A 14,989-nucleotide genomic window follows, 5' to 3' on the forward strand; every position below is an offset into this window, starting at 1 on the left:
TCTGTCATGATGGTCAAAGCATTCTTCAGTGAAGCAGCCTAATTACATGTCTTGCTTCAAGCCAGACGCAATCTTAATCTGTTCATCCAAGTTAGGAGAAAATGCACAGTCTAGATGCCTAAACCGCAAGGTATCAATATTTCACAACCATGCAAATGAACAGGAGGTTACAAGAGATACAGCAAGCTTTTCACAAAACTTAGCACATCTTGTGTACATAGGTACTGGCGAAGAGGAACATTGATGGTTTTGAAATCTATACTTTGCACATGTATCGAGCTGAGGCATGATGAAACAAATGGAATGATCTGGTTGTCCTCCTTTGGTGCATAATCCAGTTTGTGGTAAAATTTAGCTGTTTGATGATAGTTTGTCAGTGTAGCAATAATGAAAATTACAGCAGCACTATACTAACTGGGTAGCAGGGAGAAAGGCACGTTTTGCAACATGATTGTAGTCAATTTACTAATAATAAAAATGATATCAAAATTAGAAAAGAGCAGCTCACTAATTAAACAAGACCTGTAATTGTTCACCAAGAATCAGTTTGGTTGCAAGTTAAATGTTTATACCACCATGGCTAGAGGGGTGTGTACCGCAAGCAGATTTTTTTGCTTGCGATAAAAGCTAAAACTTAAGTTGATCGCTTTTCTGTTTGGCAAACTTCAGTCACATAATTAAAATGGCAAAATCTGAACCATCAAAAACAAACCCATGGAAATTGTCATTTGTCTCAAACAAATGAGCAGCATGGTGGCACAGTGGTTAGCCCTGCTGCCTCTCAGCACCAGGGAACTGGGTTTGATTCCCGGCTTGGATGACTGTGTGGAGTCTACACATTCTCCCAGTCTGCGTGGGTTTCCTCCAGGTGCTCCAATTTCCTCCCACAGTCTGAAAGACGTGGTTAGGTGGATTGGCTGTGCTAAATTCTCCCTCAGTGTACCCAAACAGGTGCCAGAGCGTGGTGACAAGGGATTTTCACAGTAACTCCACTGCAGTGTTCATGTAAGCCTACTTGTGACACTAATGATAACAACCAACCAGTCCCCAAAGACAAAAACTGAATGAAAATTAAATTTCATATACCACAGGAATAATCTCTATACTGTGCAATAATTTATTAGATGAAATTAAACTACTTGGGAACAGGAAAATAAATTAGATACTTTTCAAGTTTCATAGGAAGTTAGAACAAAAAGTAACCTACATACACAGGCAAACTGCAGCTACCAGATCAAAACCAAGGGCAGTAGATACGTCAGCTTCAAAAATTACATTAATCCCACCTACCCCCACCCACCTCCCCCAAAGTTGTATGGGTTCTGGATGAACTAAAATTGTATAATTTTAGCTCAATTCTCTTCAAATTATAATCAAGAGAGTTTGGCGAGAGAGATTTATGATGCTTAAGGAATTCCTTCAAAATTATACACATTGAAGAATAAACAACAGCATAAATGCCTTAAAATATTTGAAAAGCATCAAGTGCAACTGTCTCCAGATCTGGTCACTTGCAAAAATGCACACTGCAGCAAGAAATAGTTGTATAAATAAGAAACCATTTCTGTTGGCAAGAAACTCTATGCATTAGAAATTGAAACAACATTAGGTGTGATTAAGCATACTTTTTTGTGGCAAAATTACAACCCAACTTGTGTTTTAAAATGTTTTACTTTCTGATTTGATTTATTGCTTAAACAAAGAGTTAAATCCCAAAGGTAACAGATTTAGATGGCTTCAATGTGTAGATTTCCCAAGGGTATTTTTGGAATAGATCTTACATCTGCTCCAAATCATGACTTGCATTCTGTCTTCGATATGTTCCAGACTGGTTAAATCTATTAAAGCCATTTCCCACCGAGACTAAAGGCTTAGTTTGAGATTTCCAATTCAGCACAATTATCGGTCTTTCAGGTATTACAGGAAAGAATTGCAAACAGTTTTGATCTCCTTATTGGAGGAAGGATGTTCTTACTCTGGAGTGCAAAGGACCATTAGCAGACTAATCCCTGGAATGGTAGGACTGTCATAAGGAGAGAGATTGAGTTGGTTAGAATCATACAGCACAGAAGAGGTCCTTCAGTCCATCAAGGTTAGGATTGTATTCACTGGAATTTAGATGAATGAGGGGGAATGTCAAAGCTATAAAATTCTACCAGGACTAACCAGGGCAAATGCAAAAAGAATATTCCTGATGGTAGGGGTGCCCAGAATCTCAGGTCACAATCTGAAGATACAGGGTAAACTTTAAGACAGATGGAGAAATTTGTTCACTGAGTGCGCTCAGCCTGTGGAAATCTACAGCAAGTAGTTGAGGTCAAAGCATTGTATATTTTCAAGATGTAGTTAGATATCACACTTGGGGCAAAGTGGGTGGGGGGATGGTGTCCAAGGATATTGTGGGGGGGCAGGGTGATGGGGAGACAGGATCAGGCTACTGAGTTGGATGATCAGCCGTATCATTTGAATGGCAGAGCAGGTTCAAAAGGGCCAAATGTCCTCCCACTGGTCCTATTTTCTATGTTTCTAATGCCCGTCTCCATTTCCAAGTGTGAGAGGTCTCAGAACAAAGATACAGGCAAAATACTGTAGGAAATGCTGGAAAATCTCCGGTCTGACAAGCATCTATGGAAAGAGAATAGAGCCAATGTTGAGTCTGGATGACCCTTAATCAGAGCTTGCATTTGCCCTCAGAAATATTTGACTCTCAACCCTCAGGTGTGTGTTATTTCTGTGCATCACAACTTAGACAATTAGTCTGGAACAAAGCACTCAAGCAGAAACTGCATAGCCGAGAGGTGGAGAATAATGGGAAAGATGCAACAGGAATAAGGATTTCAATAACTCTGTGCTTCACACCACAGTTACCATTCCCCATCCCCAAGCAAACATTTTCTCTAATTTCATTTCGAGTGAATGCATGGGTGACTTCAGTCACCCATGCAAACATGATAACTTAAAGGGATCAACTTATGAGAGGTTATCCACTTGGTAGAAATAATAGTAGGAGGGATTATTTAAAGGGCGAAAAGCTGATGCATGCTACTGTGCAGAGGGACCTGGGGGTCCTTGTGCACAAATCGCAAAAACCCAGTCTGCAGGTGCAGCAGGTGATCAAGAAGGCGAATGGAATGTTGGCCTTTATAGCGAGGGGGATAGAAAATAAAAGCAGGAAGGTCTTGCTGCAACTGTACAGACGCTGGTGAGGCTGCAACTGGAGTACTGTGTGCTGTTTTGGTTGCCACATTTGCAAAATGATATATTGGCCTCAGAGGGAGTGCAGAGAAGGTTCACGAGGCTGATAACGGAGATGAGGCGGTTATCCTATGGAGAGAGATTGAACAGACTGGGTTTGTACTTAAGAGTTTAGAAGGCTGAGGGGGGATCTTATGGAGACATAAGATAACGAAGGGGCTAGATAGGGTAGAGGTAGAGAGATTCTTCCCGCTTAGAAAGGAGAGCAGAACCAGAGGGCACAGCCTCAAAGGGGGTGGGTAGTTTAGATCGGAGTTGAGGAGGAACTTCTTCACTCAAAGGGTGGTGAGTCTCTGGGATTGTCTGCCCGTTGAAGTGGTGGAGGCTACCTCGCTGAATATATTTAAGTCACGGGTAGATAGGTTTCTGACAGACAAGGGAATTAAGGGTTATGGGGAGAAGGGGAGAAAGCGGGAAAGTGGAACTGACCCACTTCAGATCAGCCATGAACATAAGAACATAAGAAATAGGAGCAGTAGGCCATCTAGCCCTTTGAGCCTGCCCCGCCATTCAACAAGATCATGGCTGATCTTAAGAGGCTCAGTTCCACTTTCCTGCTTTCTCCCCATAACCCTTAATCCCCTTGCCTACCAAAAACCTATCTACCCGCGTCTTAAATATATTTAGCGAGGTAGCCTCAACCACTTCAACGGGCAGAGAATTCCAGAGATTCACCACCCTTTGAGTGAAGAAGTTCCTCCTCAACTCCGTTCTAAACTGCACCCCCCCTTATCTTGAGGCTGTGCCCTCTAGTCCTGCTGTCCTTTGAGTGGGAAGAACCTCTCCACCTCTACCCTATCCATCCCTTTCATCATCTTATACGTCTCAATGAGATCTCCGCTCATCCTTCTAAACTCTAACGAGTACAAGCCCAGTCGATTCAGCCTCTCCTCATAGCTCAACCCCCTCAACTCCGGTATCAGCCTAGTGAACCTCCTCTGCACTCCCTCCAAGGCCAAAATATCCTTGCGCAGGTCCGGTGACCAAAACTGCGCACAGTACTCCAGCTGCGGCCTCACCAGTGCCCTGTACAGTTGCACTGACCTTGCTGAATGGCGGGGCAGGCTTGAAGGGCTAGATGGCCTATGCCTGCTCCTACTTATGTTCTTACGCACAATCTGCCCAGGTCTCTCTGGGTTGCTGTACATTCATGAGGCTTAAAGGAAACACCGTTTCCCACAGATCTTCCTACATCAAGGAAGGACAGATAAGTGCACAAAAAGTTACTTTCTCCCTGCATCCAAACTAAAACTAGTTGGGCTGGCATCTGTAACACAAAGCAGCTGGCACTGATGTGACAGGAAAGACTTGTAGTTTTAGGCACACTCACTGACTAATGTCAAGTGCATGACAATAAATTTGCATCACACAAGACCAAAGAATGAACCATAGCAAATGAGTGTTGCCTTGAGGCATTAAAAATTAAGATATTGGACAAGACTGTCATTACCTTATGAAGGGGAGACAACTAAAATTAAGTGTTCACACTCTACCTGGTCAGTGCTTAGATTGTACAGAACCACAAAGTATTTAAAAATACAGACAGATAGATGCATTATCTAAAGCAGACTTTTGCTATCTTAGACCAAAAGAATTAGAATGCTTTACTTTAGCATTAAGATGGTTGAAATATTACTTTGGCTTCCTAAAATTAGGTGCCTGTCACGCCATTGGAATCAATAGCCAACAAAATTGCCAAGCTTCCTAGAGTACGAAAATCACTGCTTCAAATGGTTATTCAATGGCAATATCGTCCTCCCATGGGCCCTCTATAAATTCCAGAAAGGCTTCCACTGGACTAATCAATTCATAAACACTGTCTTATTTAAGTAACAGTCTATAGCCCATTTATGCACCAAACATTAAATGTTTCAGTTAATCCAAGTTTAATCATTTCTACAATTGAACTTTTGACATAAAGGCAATACCTTTGCACAATTTATAAGTTTATGTAAAGATTTTATAGCAAAATTTATTGATGTTTGAAATATTGGCATCAGTGCTACTCTACTTTGCGGCATATTAAAGTCAGCATCCTTTAAAATGTATGTTCCATGCATCACAAATAATCAATCTACCTGTTTAGCCTCATCTCCAGGTAGATTATGGTTCTAATACATCTGTCTGCTACATCATAGCTCCAAAAGGTGAGTGACCAATGAATGGTCCTTGAAGACAACAGGCAAGAAAAGGAGATTGATTGTGCCTGTTAGCGCTCTACAATTGTCTTGAGTGCCAAAACAGCCTATGTACTGTACACACTTTTGGAATAAATTGCATTTGACACCCCATCAAGACTTTACTATGCACACAGTAAATAACCCCACAGCAGGCAAATCATGACTTTAATCAACTAGGTGTCATTTTAAAAATCAATACTCCAGTTAATGGTGCAACATTCAGGAATCATTGCACCAGTGCAATATAAACAGACTAACTTTCAAGTTAATTGCTGGTTGCTGCTTCAATTCTACAAGTCCTTTGTATAGCTATTTCAAGTTGCAAGTCTATACAGGAAATGGAGCGGCAAGACAAGGTTTTTCGCATATATTAAGATTTCTACAATATCAAGCCAGTTACCCCTCATCATGGGGTACGCTAGTAGGCAATCCCCTTGCCGAGTGCACAAAGGCTGAAGTGGGAAAGGGGAAAAAGTGGTCTCATCTGGAGTCAATAGACTGGATTTTCCAGCCACATGCCCCAAAGCCAGAAAATCCCACCCAAGGTCAATGGATCTTTGCATGGTGCATGGCGCACCCACTACGATTCCCATGGCAAGCGGGACGGGAAAATTCAGTCCAATATCAGCCGGGGTGTTTGTTCAGTTTGCAAGCGTGATTGAGTTTCCAGTCACTGATCATTTTAATTATCTGCTTCAATCCCACTGTGTCCTCAGCCTCTGACATTGAGCTTCATTGAAACAGCATTTAATTTGGTTAGCAGTTGCTGCTAATGGTTCTGCACTTCCCACTTACACCTATGAGCCACATCATTTATTCTCCCCAAATTTTCCCCATCATTTTTCTGGCTGTGTGCTATCCTGTCCTGGAAAAAAGGGGGCAGTGTCAACAAGTGACATGCAATTTGTCTGCGATATAGAGCTATGGTTTAAGTACGTGCAAGATTTGGTTGTCAGTAAGACAAGCAGCAGCGCATCTGAATGTCAGATATTAGTCCTGATTGATCGAGATAAGTGATGGATTGTGGTGAATTAAGTAGCGACTGAAGGTAGTGGTGTAGTTGGTAGGATGGTGGCACTTTAGATGCATTCATTGACCATAATCAGTGTGTCAGATATCTGACATTCTTGCAACCCTGCATTCCAGGTCCTTGGGGCTTGACTCCAGCATTGATCTCAAGGGGCTATCTGCTGCCTCAACAGGATTAAGGACACCTCGCTTTCACCAAGGTCCCCAGCGCAGGGCCTGAAAACCTTGGATGTCCATGCTCTTCCATGTTGTGTCATTCTTCAATGTTTCCCAGATGAGATCCACTTTCTTATGGATGCACAACAGGTACAATGTATCTTTTTATAAGTGTTAGCCATTGAATCCTAATGTTACATTCAGCCAATGACTAGCACTGATTGGATGCAGATATCACAGATGAGCATACAGCACCAAGTTAGCAAGCTGCCTGCATTGTAATCCTTGGGTGTTTTAAGGCGTCAGGTTTGCCTGTTGTCAGAGCAGTTTATTAAGTTTTCCACACTTTAGATTGCCTTAATTATTTATTCTTACTATTTTACAAACTCCTCTATTTCAGGCAAATTGAGGAGTTTATTAAAGGTATTTCAGCTTGTACATGAACAATCCACCTGAAGAGGAGTGTAACTCCTGCAATGCTGCTGTTTCTATTTACCAGTCATCGCTCAGGTTGCACGATGTCATTATTTTCACAACTGACGGAAGGAGAATGTTCCTCTCTTTTGGTTCTTGGTGACTCCCGTGTCAGCAAGGTAGGACTTGAAGCTAAAACAGCTTACTGACACTATGGTTTTAGTGTCCGCTGCTAGCGGACAATTGGTGTTAACATTACATACCTGCTAGAAGAAAAGAAACTGGGCCAACTTGGTGAGTCATTACACAAGGCACGCTGCATAATAAACAACAAAAGCAACAGACAATTCCACAACCGAAAAAGCAACATATAGCTCCCCAGCCCTACTGCAAAGGTGATGGGATAATCTGGCAACTAAAATGAGGATGCATGAACACCCCCGTCCTCAACAATAGGGGAGTGGAGAACACCTGTACAATGCTAACGTGTTTGCAACTGTGGCCAACCACAAGAGTCGACGTTATAAGTGCTGGACAATGATCATCTTGGACCAGCCATCTCTCTCTAATGATCAGCAGCACCAACTACACATCCTCATGCCACACCAATATATGGGGTGGCACATTGGTTATCATTGCTGCCTCAGTGCCAGGGACCCAGGTTTGATTCCTGGCTTGGATCATTGTCTGTGCAGAGTGTGCACTCTGTCTGCGTAGCTTTCCTCCAGGTGCTCCAGTTTCCTCCCACGTCCAAAGATGGGTTAGGTTGATTGGTCAAATTAAATTTCCCCTTAGTGTCAGTGAGATTAGCAGGATAAATATGTGGGGTTGCGGGGATGGGCCCAATCCTCGCATGGGATTGTGGTTGGTGCAGACTTGGACCGAATGGCCTCCTTCTGCACTGTAGGGATTCTATACTGAGGTGTATACTACTGGAAATCATTACTGACCAGAAGCTTAAGTACAACAAAAATATTAACAATGTAGCTACAACAGCCAGTTGCTTGGTACTTTTGGATAAGTGGTTAACCTCTTGCCACCTAAATCTTCCATCTACAATGTTGGAAGAGTGAATGAATATTAAACCCTCACTTAGATGTGTCCAGCAGAAGCTGTATTCAAGTGATCCAACAACAAGGTCAGTAACCTGACTAAACAGTATCTGTGACACTGGGCTTGATATTCACTTTCTCCATCACGATTACTAATACTGTTATTAATGTTAGGATGTTTGCAGCAATTCATCAATAGTTCAATAGTTCTTCCTCCCCTGCAACCTCTACCATGGGAAGGCAGAGCGTTGCAATGTTGTGGGAACAACTTAAGTCGCACAAATTACTGAACTGGATATATATTGCCTTTCACCAGGTCAATATCTAACACCTTTCTGGGAGGCCATCACAAGGACTGCAGTAGTTTAAGAATAATGCCCCTCACCTCTAAGTGCAATTCGAAATCGAAAATCAATGCAGCCTTGCCATTATCATTGAAATCCAGAGAATACATTCTTCAAATAAAAGTCCTATTTAAACAATGCCTTTCAGACTTGTTCTCATCACATTCTCAATTGCAATCTGAAATTATTGAAGTCTACCTCATCCTTAAAATTTCCTGCAGACTGGACATCCTAAATCTGCTGAACATCTAAAGCATGCTCCTTTTAGATCAGGAAAAGATATCCGTGTTTTGCAACTTCAATGCTCTGCATTTCAATGAAATTTTAGGTTCACAATTGCAAGTGATTGAAGATTCAGATTTTGGTTGGGGATTGGGGGGGAGAGCAAAGTCAAGTCATATTGTACAGTTTCCAGTCACTGTGCAGAAACTAGCACTAGGAGATGCCTGGAGATTATCCAATTTCACTGTTCAGTAAAGAAATTGTGTGCAGCTTGGAGGACGGGGGAGAAACAGGATATAAAAACCAAAGAGACCTTTGTAAGGATAAGAACATAAATCCTTACCAGGGTATGGCTGCCCCCCAAGTCAATGGATTCCAGACAAGCACGTCTTTTCACACCAATGATTTGCCCATTTATATCCATCCTGTGCAGCTGCTCAACTGTAACTTCTGGAAACTGAAATCCCTTTTTCCAAAGTAAAATTAGGGAGACACACTGCAAAGCAGCTGCTCTTTGAACACCAACAGCAATCCCTGTTAGTTCAGCACTGAGCCAAGATATACTCTGGCAGGCAGTCAGTGGAAAACCAATTTCTTGGGAGCGCCGTTTTAATATTCTTACAACATACGTATACAGCTCCAATTCAAAATCTTGCTCTGTAACGGAGCTTCAATGATGCGGAGTGATCCCAGGGGCAGCATGGCGGCACAGTGGCTAGCACTGTTGCCTCAGTGCCAGGGACCTGGGATCGATCCCCTTGGGTCACTGTCTGTGCAGAGTCTGCGCGTTGTCCCCATGTCTGCAAGGGTTTCCTCCAGGTGCTCCAGTTTTCTCCCACAGTCCAAAAGACATGCTGGTTAGGTGCACTGGCCGTGCTAAATTCTCCCTCAGTGTACCTGAGCAGGCGCTAGCGTGTGGCAACTATGGAATTTTCACAGTAGCTTCATTGCAGTGTTAATGTAAGCCTACATGTGACACTAATAAATAAATTTTAACTTAATGCTGCATTGATTTTCTGCTTACCTCAACCCTGGAGCCTCAAAATTAACATTTTTAAAGTTCCAATCACCAGGTAGAAAGAGAAACAATTACTTCATTGAATATACTTGGATGTTGGGTGAGTCAACTGTTGTTGCAGTTTAACCTTGCTCTTCGAGCAACTGGCTCAGGTTAACATATCAGTGGTTAATAATATAATTTGTGCAGTTACTTTTTAAGCTGTACCAGAGAAATTCTTATTAAAGTCTAACAAGGCTTCTGCTCAGTAAAAGTAACTAATGCAACCAAATCCGATTCAGAAAAAACAAGAATCACTGTGCACTTAAATATCAGCAGAGACAACTAGAATTGATAAACTGAAGCTAAGGTTATAATGCAAATTTGAGCACAAAAGCAAAATGATTTCTACTCAAATGCAATAGAAATCAGATGCCTGGTCTTTGGGAATAAATACAAAAACTGCTGAAAATATTCAGGTCAGGCAGCATCTGCAGAGAAAGAGCGAAAGAGTTTCAGGTTGATAACCTTTCACCTGAACTGCAAGAAGATGAAAATGCAATGTTTGTACAACGGAAATGTTTCAGCAAGTGATAGGGAGAGGGAGGAAAAAGAAAAGGGAAAATAGAATCACAGAATCACTATAGTGCAGAAGAGACCATTCAGCCCATTGAGCTGCACCAACTCTTCAGCAAAATGTCCTGTCCAGGCCTCCCTCCCTGCCCTATCCCTGTAACCCCCACACACTTACCCTAATTGCCCAAACCTACATAGCCTGGGATGCTAAGGGACAATTCAGCACGGCCAATCCACCTAACCTGCAAACCTTTGGACTGTGGGAGGAAACCCACACAGATGAGGGAGAAAAAAAATGTGCAGACAGTCACCCGGTTGTAATCAAACCGGGTCCCTGGTGTGATGAGAAAGCAGTGTTAACCATTGTGCCACACAAAGGTCCATAATAAGGTGGAAGATGGTAAAAATTAAATGACAATGCGACATTCCAATGCAGCTCAATGCAGGTTCGACAAACAGCACCTAATCTTGGCTGTAATCTCTGACTACCCCCATCTCCCACCCAATTTGTTTCCGTTTTCATCTCCCTTTCCAATGGCAGCTGTTCATCATTCTGCTATTTGGACCTCACTAGATATATTTTTTATTTCTTTACTTGTCCCATTGACTCTTCTGTCAGTGAATATCCTTGTTGTTTTCTAACCCCCATCCTTTTCATTAAAACCCACTACATTTCTAACTTTTTTCCATTCCTATGAAAAGTTATTGACCTAAAATGTCTCTCCCTCCAGATACAGACTAGCCTGCTTGTCTATTCCTGCCCATGCTGTTTATGTATTTTGTTTTTTCAGGCCTCCAGCATTCACAGTACCAGGATTGGAGGATAGCCAATGTTGTCCCATTACTTAAGGGCAGCAAAGATAACGTGGGTAATTATAGGCCAGGGAGCTTGATGTCAGTGATAGCGAAACTGTTGGAGATGATTCTTAGAAATGGGATCGATACACATTTGGAACTGAATGGTCTTATTAGCAACAAGCAGCATGGTTTTTTTTAAAATAAGGGAGGTCACATCTCTAACTTGAGAGTTTTTTTTGAGGTGACAAAAATGATTGACAAAGAAAGGGCCATGGATGCTGTCTACATGGATTTTAGTAAAGCATTTGACAAGGTGGCGCATGGCACATCAGTGCAAAAGGTTAAAATCACACAGGATCAAGGGTGAATTTACTAGATGGATTCAGAACTGGCTTAACCATAGAAAACGGAATAGTGGTGAGTGTTTTTCTGAATGGAAGTCTGTAACGAGTGATGGTGTTCTGCAGGCAGAAGAGAAAATGCTGGAAAATCATGGCAGGTCTGACAGAATCTGTAAGGACAGAAAAGAGCTGACGTTGAGTGCCCAGATGACCCTTTGTCAAACTTGCTGTTAGGCATTCCAAAGTCATTCTTTAATTGACAAGTGCCTTGCCCCCAAGGATTCCAGACTGGAGAGGTTGGAGTACCCCACAGGCACCAGTGAGCTTGGGATTTTCAGGTGTTCCTGAAATGCTGCCACCAACTGAAACGTACGTAGTTAGAAATGCTGACTAATGGATACAGCCAACATAATTTAAAATAGGAATCTGGTCATAATGGTTAATCCAATAGATTAACTACTTAACATGACACAGCCAACGTGTCATTGCCCATGTTCCATAGGAGTATTTTCTCACTAATTCATCTAACTCCATGCTTCCTCCCTCATTTACTTGCCTATCTTGACTAACAGATAACTGGCTGTGTGAACTGATCGGTGCTACCCAGCTATGAGGGGAGTCAAATCGGAGGTAATTTGGGAAGAACAAGGACACTTGAAAATTATGCATACAGCTGCTTCAAGAATGTCAAAATAGGCAAAAGATTATTTTTGCATACTTGACATTCAACATGTTGGTTCAATGATCCAACCATAGTTTCCTCCCTTCCTCTAACTGAAAATCATCCCAGCTGTGCACCGCTGGTAAATTTTTGTAAGGAGTTTAAAAGCAGAAATCCTTCCCAAAAAAGCTCGCAAGCTCAATTTAAGGAGCTAACATGCAAATATTGAGCAATTTTAGCATTAGCTCTCTGCGACTCAGTTGGAAAATAATGCACCCCTATGTGGTTAAGTATGTCCCACACAAAACTAGTTGACACGCAATTAAATTAAACAATACAAATAATAACAGGGTTCAAGAGACTAACAAACTCTAATTGTCTACCAGTCCTCTCAAATACCCAGGCTCCTCACATCAGGCAAGATATTGCAGCAAAGAGCCTGCTAGAGAAAATCGTGGCCATGGGATATGCCAAAACTGCCACCTTTCAAAAGATATGCAGAAGGGATTGTGCCTGGTCCTCAATTTCTCAGATGACGCAATCTGGACAATGCTACAAATCATCTCCATGGTCTCATTACAATATACAGAATGGGTAAGAACTGTTCTCATCTGCAAGAAACTCCTTCCTCATCACCTAGCCTAATAAGACACTCAGGCACAGGCTGAGAAAGGATGGCACGGTATCGGGCAAAAGGCCACAACAAAAACCCCAGAAGTAATAGTCTCCTGTGTAGCATTTTCTGCTAAACAGCTGTTTATTTTGCTGATCTGCCACAAGGACTTTCTGGACTTTTTTTTTAAAAACACATTCATGGGATGTGGACATTGCTAGCAAGGCCAGTATTCATTACCCATCCCTAATTTTCCTCCTGTGAGTGACTTGCTAGGCCATTTCATGTAGCCCAGACCAAGGATGGTAGATTTCCTTCCCTAAAAGGACAGTTGTGAACGAGTTGGGTTTTTATGACAATGATTTCATGGTATCATTAGACTTTTAATTCCAGATTTTTGTTGAATTCAAATTTCAACATCTACCATGGTGGGATTTGAACCCAGGCCCCCATAGCATTACCAAGTCACTGAATTGGTAGTTTGGCCACAATACTGCTACTCTTTTGCTTCCCTATAACACTGACATCCAAGTGACTAAAAAGTTAAGGTCTACCCAAGATACTTGAGTTAATTTCCCTGCTCTATTGGCTTGCAAACTTTACACTTTTCCAATCTTTATTACCTGGGAATTCATAAAGAACAAATTAAACTAATCTCTCTAGGGCAAGCTTGTACAAGTTGGAAAATAAAACAGGAAACAGGAGGGCACAAAGCTTCCCCCCCAGCCAAAAAAACGGAACAGTTTGAATCTTTGTAAAGTGTTAAAATAGGTCCTGATGGAAAGACTTGAACTAGAATTCTCTCAAAAAGTGTATAAGTGGCCTCAAGTGTTAAAGTAAAATGTACTTCGGCCAACTTTGTACTCTTAAAAGATAGGGAGATGAAAATTTGTCCATCTTCCATAGCTCCACATGAATTATTCCTTCTCCTAATCATCCCAAACTAAAAATTTACTATGTTTTTCAGAAATATTGAGACTTCCTCCAACTTACCCTGGTCATCTTTAGGAAGTCCAAAGAGGGCCGTGTCCACCTGACGTCTTCCTCCCGCCTGCGCTTAAGCCCACATTTCCTTTCGTTCAGCACACAAGGCTGTGAGCGGCATCGCAGCAATCCCTGTCGACGGCTCAGCTCAGGTGTGGAGGTGGGAGTGCTGTTTGCTGAAGGCAAGAGATTTGACGTCTCTGTAATGTGCTCCTGTGAAAGTGATAGCCGCCGCCTTGGGTTAAAATCAAACTGTCCAGCAGAGTTCCAACGGACACTTGATGTGCTTCCCTCACTACTGTCTACAAATCCACTGCTGGCAGATGAGGGCCTTGGTACTGGTGAAGTGTTGAAGCTGGTGATATTAAATATACTGTTGTTGAGCGATAATGTATGTTTACTGGTATGTTGAAGCAGATTGATGCTTGTGCTTCTCTGCAGTGTGGCACTTCCATGGCTGTTGCAGCGCTGCAAGGTTGCACTGCCACCACTGTTGCACCGCCGCTTTGACACAGGAGTCCAGACCCTGGAACTGCAGGGTTTCCATGGAGACCGGCACCTGGACAATTCATCGGGCTCTGAGAGAGACCTACAATGTCGTTTTGTGGGGGGCGCCAAGGGAGTCCCCGGGTTCTCATTGAGATTCAACTCACTGATCCAGCCGGAGACAGAGGTTTCATTTGTGTTGATCTGCCACTGTAACCCAACGTGGTCAGCTAGGCCATGGTTAAATGTGCATGTTGAAAAAGGAAAAGCCACATTGCGGTTTGTCTCAGCTTTAGTTGGACAAGTCCTGTTTACAAGTGTCCATGGACTTTCTTCTGTTAAGAGAAAAAAGTGAAAGCACAGTCAACAATTTCTCCAGTTTCCAGATGAACGTAATAGACCACTGAAACATCCATAAAAATATTTTAAATCATTCATACAAAACACTAATAAAAAAAGGGGTTTTGTGCCTCCTTATTCTATTACACAATTAAGCCCTGAAACTCCAGGATAACAAGGCTATTTAAATACAAGTCAGTTTTTACATCTTAAAAGAAATTGGGACAGAAAATTGCTTTCAGGCTGAAGAATTTTTCTTTGTGCTAGTCATAGCATACCTCGCAGCCTATTTGCAAATATGATATGGAGATGCAGGCATTGGGCTGGGTGGGCACATTAAGTCATGTCAACACCAGGTTACACGATTATCTTGCAACTGTCTGTTCTATATGCCACGTTTCCAGTCACCTGATGAAGGAGCAGTGCTCTGAAAGCTCGTGATTCCAAAAAACCTGTTGGACTTTAACCCGGTGTTGAGAGACTTTCTAGTATTTGAAAATACACCTTGTAGAGGCCAGCTCTTGGTTACATAATACATTAGG

General features: G+C 42.2%; 1 protein-coding gene across 4 annotated transcripts in view; it reads right to left on the reverse strand.

Moving 5' to 3' along the window:
* LOC145351108 (protein FAM53A-like) overlaps nucleotides 1-14,989 on the reverse strand; it is a 126,150-nt gene that overhangs the window by 59,734 nt on the left and 51,427 nt on the right. For all 4 annotated transcript variants that reach the window (XM_080200922.1, XM_080200859.1, XM_080200781.1 and 1 more), the window contains exon 4: nucleotides 13,632-14,443. In XM_080200922.1, the coding sequence (XP_080057048.1) occupies nucleotides 13,632-14,443 (812 nt within the window). The remainder of the gene's footprint in view (nucleotides 1-13,631; nucleotides 14,444-14,989) is intronic.

Source organism: Carcharhinus amblyrhynchos, chromosome 1 (genome assembly GCF_965287045.1).
Source record: "Carcharhinus amblyrhynchos chromosome 1, sCarAmb.v2.hapA, whole genome shotgun sequence".
Taxonomy (NCBI): Eukaryota; Metazoa; Chordata; class Chondrichthyes; order Carcharhiniformes; family Carcharhinidae; genus Carcharhinus; species Carcharhinus amblyrhynchos.